The sequence below is a fragment of the Hordeum vulgare genome, chromosome 6H (genome assembly GCF_904849725.1).
Source record: "Hordeum vulgare subsp. vulgare chromosome 6H, MorexV3_pseudomolecules_assembly, whole genome shotgun sequence".
Taxonomy (NCBI): Eukaryota; Viridiplantae; Streptophyta; class Magnoliopsida; order Poales; family Poaceae; genus Hordeum; species Hordeum vulgare.
The window spans coordinates 133,709,247-133,715,639 of record NC_058523.1 but is presented as its reverse complement, the minus strand read 5'-3'; the positions used below and the strand labels follow the sequence as shown (position 1 = coordinate 133,715,639).

The 6,393-nt window shown below is 42.7% G+C and overlaps 1 protein-coding gene across 1 annotated transcript; it reads right to left on the bottom strand.

The window, feature by feature from the left end:
- Window positions 1-4,363: 4,363 nt before the first annotated feature.
- Window positions 4,364-6,024, bottom strand: LOC123401387. The gene has a single exon (XM_045095175.1). It carries the CDS (start codon window positions 5,229-5,231, stop codon window positions 4,641-4,643), a length of 591 nt encoding a protein of 196 aa, XP_044951110.1. The 5' UTR covers window positions 5,232-6,024; the 3' UTR covers window positions 4,364-4,640.
- Between the last annotated feature and the right edge of the window lie 369 nt (window positions 6,025-6,393).

Here is a 6,393-nt window from a genome sequence, read left to right as displayed (position 1 = left end):
AACCCAGAAGCCTCACATGAGCAACCCGATGTTGTTATGTACAACCCTCGAGCAGATTCACTTCATTTCTTCCTGCATAATTCGGGTGTCTCACCCGAAAGCATCCTCTTGAACTGCTAAAATAAATAAGTTGATAAATAAAAACCACAAAGTCACTAATTCCTAAGCAATCACAAACTATTTCATGTCACAATTATTTTTACTGATTTTCCACGAGCCAACAGGATGGTGGATAAGAAAGCAAGTAGGCACAAAATCTATTATTGATTGTGAATATGCATCTAGGAGATCATGCACAACACCATGATCATGATAAAATCAATGCAAATATATTCTAGACATGAATAGTTCGAGAAATGTCTAGCGCATGTAACATAGTATAGCAGGGGGAGGTATAAAAAGTGCATGAGACCATCCTACAGAGAACAATGCAACACACTCCGGACGAGTATAAAATACAAGAATTGTGATAATCATTACTTTTTTTTCAAAAAGGCTCATTTAAAAAATTTCAGATTTTCAATATATTAGGCTCATTTTGAGTCTAAATGAGTTAAAGTGCTTTGAGTCTCCCAACATATTTAATTCACAGAGATAAGAGAAAGGAAAATAATGGCAATGCATGCATCTTTTTGTACATGCATCATGCATGTCTAATAAAAGGGAGAGTGCTGCATTTATTGCTTCGGAAATCAAATATGTGAGAAATATTTCATTGACTAGTTAAAACTAGTGTCATCCACTAGCAACTCACCTTAGTTGATGAGATTTCATATTTAAGCCATATAAGGCTGATTGTAATGGGAAGTATCATATACGAGCATCATGAATATGATACTACCGTATGATACTACATCTGTAATGCATACTATCATAAGATAGATTATATATTGTCATGCATAACACATAGTTGTACATCATTTAATATGAGACGGTATGAGGAGAAGGGGCGTTTGGAGTACAAGCTACATGGAGCTCCAAATTTTTGAAAAAAAATCAAATTTCAAACTTTTTGGTTTCAAAAAAATCTGAAAAATATGAAGTAAAAAAGGATGTTATGTTGATGTATGTAACTTTTTAGGGTGCAATACCTTAAAATACGATCTGCATAAAAAAGACAAATTCATATCCTTAAATGATGAATAGTATCATGTGCTAAAAAGCTTCAAATTAGTCTTTTTTTTGTTTAGGCCTCATTTTAACGTATTTTTCTGAAATTTCTCACTTATCTCTGTGTTCTTTAGGATTTTTTAAAATGCAAAAATATGAATTTTTGTGAATTTCAAATTTCAAATTTAAACGCCACCATGGAGGCCGGGTTCCAAAAGCAATTTCCGACTGTGCAAGTCAATATTATTGGGAGTCATAGAACTTGTCCTCAATGCTTAGTTTAGTGCTAAAACTTTACATATACAATTTTGTGGTCACATAACTTGACATCCCGTGGCAATACAGTCAAAAAAGCATACGCGGATGTATGAGCTGCTTGTGTGGTGTGTCACGTGTATATGGCCCTATTGTCAGCCTGTGATATTTTTGCAGAAAACCATTTGTCTTTTTTATTTACGAAAGAGAGCACTAGCTTAAGCGGACAGCGGCTCGGAAAAGTAGACACTAAAATTCGCCCAATGTGATTCGAACTGCTGACATAATCGCAATAGCTACGGCATGAGCTAACCACCACTCGACCATGAACTAGTTTTTGTTGTAATTTCAGACAAAAGTGTGCTTAATACCGATGTTTGTCTGGACATTAGCCAAACCAAGGAGTAAAGTGTAAAGTAATACTCCCTATGTAAACTAATATAAAAGTGTTTAGATAACTAAAATAGTGATCTAAACGCTTTTATATTAGTTTACGGCGGAAGTAATATTCACCAAACGTCTATGAAATAACATTTTTTCAAATTGTCCATGTATTATTTTAATAATGTTCATATATTTGAAATGATATTTATGTAAAAAATATTTTATAATTTAAATAATACAAATATTTGCAAATTACAATTCTTAAATATTATTCTAATTACACAAACATTTCAATAATTATAGACATATTTTTACAGTTTAATGTTTGTGTAATCAAAATATTCACAATTTAAAATTTAAAATGTTGATGTTAGTATACTATCATGTCTAACATTTTGCTTCGTATGTAGATTTTTAATGAAATCTGTTAAAAAACTTATATTTAAGAACGAAGGGAGTAACACACAAATAGTTGAACATATATTTATTATTTACGTTTTACAAATATATTACAAACATAGCCTGTTAAAATGGGACGTAATATCTCAGGCCATTGAAGCTCCAGAGCCGTCCTTGTTCAATAGATGTAACTTTGTTATCCAAATTGAACGTTCCAACGTGAATGATGGAGTCGCTGGAGTAGCTCGTCTTCTATAACTGCGTGACGCTGGTTCAAGACATGGTACTCCTTTTATCTGCTAATTTTCGCATCTACGAGCTGTATGTGAGGGGATTTGTATAAAAATGCTTTGCGTCGCTTAGAGGGTCATCATTCATTAACGGGTGAGTCCCTACATATGGATACACCTGCATACGTGTTTTGTGACTGTATTTGAATGTAATGACAAATTAGATGATCATAAAAATACATTTTATAGTTTTTGCATCAAACTAAACATATGACGTAAGTTTTATGACTTCGAATGATATTATCCACGATATCATGATATGATACTTAATATTTTTTTCTTCATTTAATTCTATGGCATGTTATTAAAATTGACTACTCCCTCCGTGTCAAATATAGCTTTTTTAGAGCTTTCACTAAAACTACATACGGAGCAAAATAAATAAATCTATATTTTAAAATATGTCTATATATGTCTGTATGTAGTCCGTAGTAAACATTTAAAAAACTTATATTTTAAAACAAATAAAGTAGTTGACATGTACCCTCTTTGTCCGGAAATATCTGTCACCAAAATGAATAAAAATGAATGTATGTAAAATTAAAATACGTCTAGATACATTCATTTCTTCGACAAATATTTTCGAAAAGAAGGAGTATGATGCTACTTATAATTTTTTTAAATACTTATCATATTTTTATTACGATGAGACTAAACCGAAAAGGAGGGACAAACAAGTTTAGTCAACTAGAATCGTCACTTTGGATTTTAGTCAACCTGTGGTGGGCATGTTATTTTGGTTCCAGGCCGGGCTCCTAAGAGCAACTCTAGCAGATCCTGTATCCCGCCCCAACTCGAAAAATAACCGTTAAAATGGGGTCGGGGCAGGAAAACTTGTTCGATCAGACCCCGATCCCGCCCCGACCCGTAAATATTTTTGTGGGGCACGGCAAAATCTCGACCCCAACCCGCGTATTCACGGGTTTCCACCTTGTCGCTGCGGTGCCCGCATATGAACGAAAGAGGTTGGTGGGGGGCATTTCAGTCCGTGCTTTCCACATCAAAGCATATTCACAGCATATTTCATGAATATGTTTTTTTATAGATCCATTATGCGGGGTATGCATCCGCATCCATGCGCGCCGGTCCATATAGGCGTTTTTACACGAACTGTAAACACGTTTTGCTGGCCGGAGGAATGGGGGTATGCTCTAACAGCATCAGCGCTGCCTCGTCGACCCCAGGTTGAGATGCACTGCCACGGTCAGAGCTTGATGATGGCCGGGAGGGCGCGTGGCGGCCGGCGGAGTCGGCGGGATCTGGTCGCTGGGCCACGTGAGACGCATCTGCGGGGTGAGCCGGGGGCCGACGCGGCGGCGAGGTCGAGCAGGGTTGGGCAACGCGGCTGCTCGCCATGCGGCGACAGATGCCAGGTCGCCGGATCAGCACCGCCGGAGCCCGAAGGGAGAGACACAGATATGCAGCCGAGGCGTTTCGTCGAACACTTAATGAGCAAAGACCCGCTGTCCTCTCCCGCATCCCCTCCAACGCGGCAACCGCTCACGCGCTCACGGGTCACGGCGACCCGCGACATGCTGCTCGTCAAAGCTAGTCACCACGCGGCTCAAGGAGCCTAACCGTCGCCGTGAAGGAGGCGACTAGGCCTATTCTGCTCAAGCCCTGAAGGTGTTTGCGAGAATGACTCTGTTTGCACTTTGCAGAGTATGCCGTGTCTGACACTTATTTGCAGAATGCATAACACCATCGCAGATAAAAGTCAGTGCCAAGCTCGAGAATAACTGTACGTAATTGTATTAATTGTGCGCACACACGGAAATGACAGATTGGCATACATGGATGCACGCGAGGATAGTGCACCTAGCTACATACTACTGAAAACAGCTTCCAAGCTTCTTGCTGATCAGCATAGTCTAACTAAGCTTCCTCTATAAACTAATATAAGAACGTTTAGAACACTAAAGTAATAAGCTAAACGCTCTTATATTAATTTAAGGAAGGAGTACATACTACTGAAAACAGCTTCCAAGCTTCTTGCTGATCAGCATAGTCCACCTAGCTACATACTACTGAAAACAGCTTCCAAACTCCTTGCTGATCAGCATAGTTCACCTAGCTACACACTGAAGATACTCTACCGACCTTGTATACATCCATTCGAGCGTAGTCGAGCTAGCTGCATACTGGAAACGGCTTCGATCTTGCTGATCAATGAGCATCGGGGCCACAAATCTAGCTAACACTTTAGTGGCCTTGTGCTTGCTTATAGAGGAAGGTTGGCATGGGCAGCTCGCTCGGGTCTGGCGACAGGATGAATGTCGGGCCAGCGAAGAATGATGCCTCCGAGGTTGCCTCCATCTTAGCCAAGGGCTTCGGCTTCTGCTCGGACCGGTCTGTCAGAGGCGTCGTCTTCTTCTCCGACCAGTCGACCGACGCCACAGGGCCAGCGATGAGTGATGCCTCCGAGTGTGTCAGCATCTCAGTCGGAGGCCTCAGCTTCTTCTCACACCGATCAATGGATGGCGCACGGCTCGCCGGCCTCTTCCACTTTTCCCTCGGCGTCCCCACGCGGCCGAGGCGCTCGACGCCGCCGTCCAAAGTCTCGGCCCGGCGGAGGGTCTTGTCAGTGATCCAGCTGGAGCTCCCAGAAGCACGCCCAGGAAGGTCGACCTTGTCTCTGATCCAACTTCGGCTCATCGAGGCACGTCCAGGCTGCTGCTTCTTGCTGTCCAACTCCACACGAGCCGTGTACACCGCCGGAGGAGGCGCGAGGAGGAGGCAGTGCGCCGGGGTAGGAAGCAACGGCGGCAGAGTCGCGGCGACCTGGCTAGTCATCTCTGCGAAACAAAGAACACAGCAAAGAACAGAAAAGACCAAGTGATTGCACAAGCGAAACAAGTAATAGAACAATTACGATGCTAAAATTGAAATGATCGGAGGAGAAAAAGAGGGAACTCGCCGGATTCTTTGCTCGCCGTCCCCGTCGCCGTCGCCGGGTTGTTAGGTCGCCAGGAGATGGTCGCGCGTGATCTATCGAGGAGATGGTTTGCTCGCGAGATCGAACGAAAAATGCGATCTATCTCGGCAGCCCGCCTGATATAGATCCCCCGATGCGCCGCCGCGTAGAAATTACGCAATCCGAGTTCGACTCGTATCTGGTGCCGGCGCCGGCGCCGGCGCCCGTGGTCCAACCGCCGGAGCCACTAGCGACGCACTGATCTGATCTCTCCACCTCTTCGTCGGAGGCCTAGGGCCTACACCTCGAACATCTCCAGGGCGTCTCCCGCGATGGCGCGCCTGCGCCGGCATACCGCCGCCGCGTGCCATCCTTACCTCGGTGCATCCCGACCGTTGTGGCCGCCGACCTCTGCTACGGCGCCGCCGCACGACTCGCAGCTGGAAGAACCTCGGAGAGGGACCAGAAGTCGGGCAGCGTCAAGATGCCGGCCGTGGTGCTCGCTTTCCTCCTGCGCAGATTGCTGGATATGGATCAAGGTAAGGCAATTAGTGCGTCTGTCAAGTGTTTGAGGAAATGCATCCATGAGAAGAAGCTATAGATTTTGAGTGTTAATTAACTCCCTGTGAGAACTATTGTCTCGTGGTGATATATATTAATGTAGGTAGGTTGTAAAAGTAGTCACTGGTTAATACTAGATGGTACTATGAACATCAGTAAAAAATTGATCCATCAAAGGGAGAATGCGGGTTGAGATTTTTGAATTTTCTCATTTGTTTGATTGCAAATGTTTTCATGTGGCCGGACTTACACAAAGACTTCAATCAAAACCGGTTCTCGGTCTGTTATGACATTCGAATGGCTATTGCTAAAGGAAAAGGTATTTCATGATTCATGAATGGCACGCAGTTGATTACAATGCTAATTTACTTTCTAACAGTGAGGTAATTAAGTTTTTCATGTAGAAAATGGGGAAAGTTACTCCTCGAATTTAATTTGTTGTGTGTCACTAAACGTTTGGAGCTATGTTAGCTTACACTC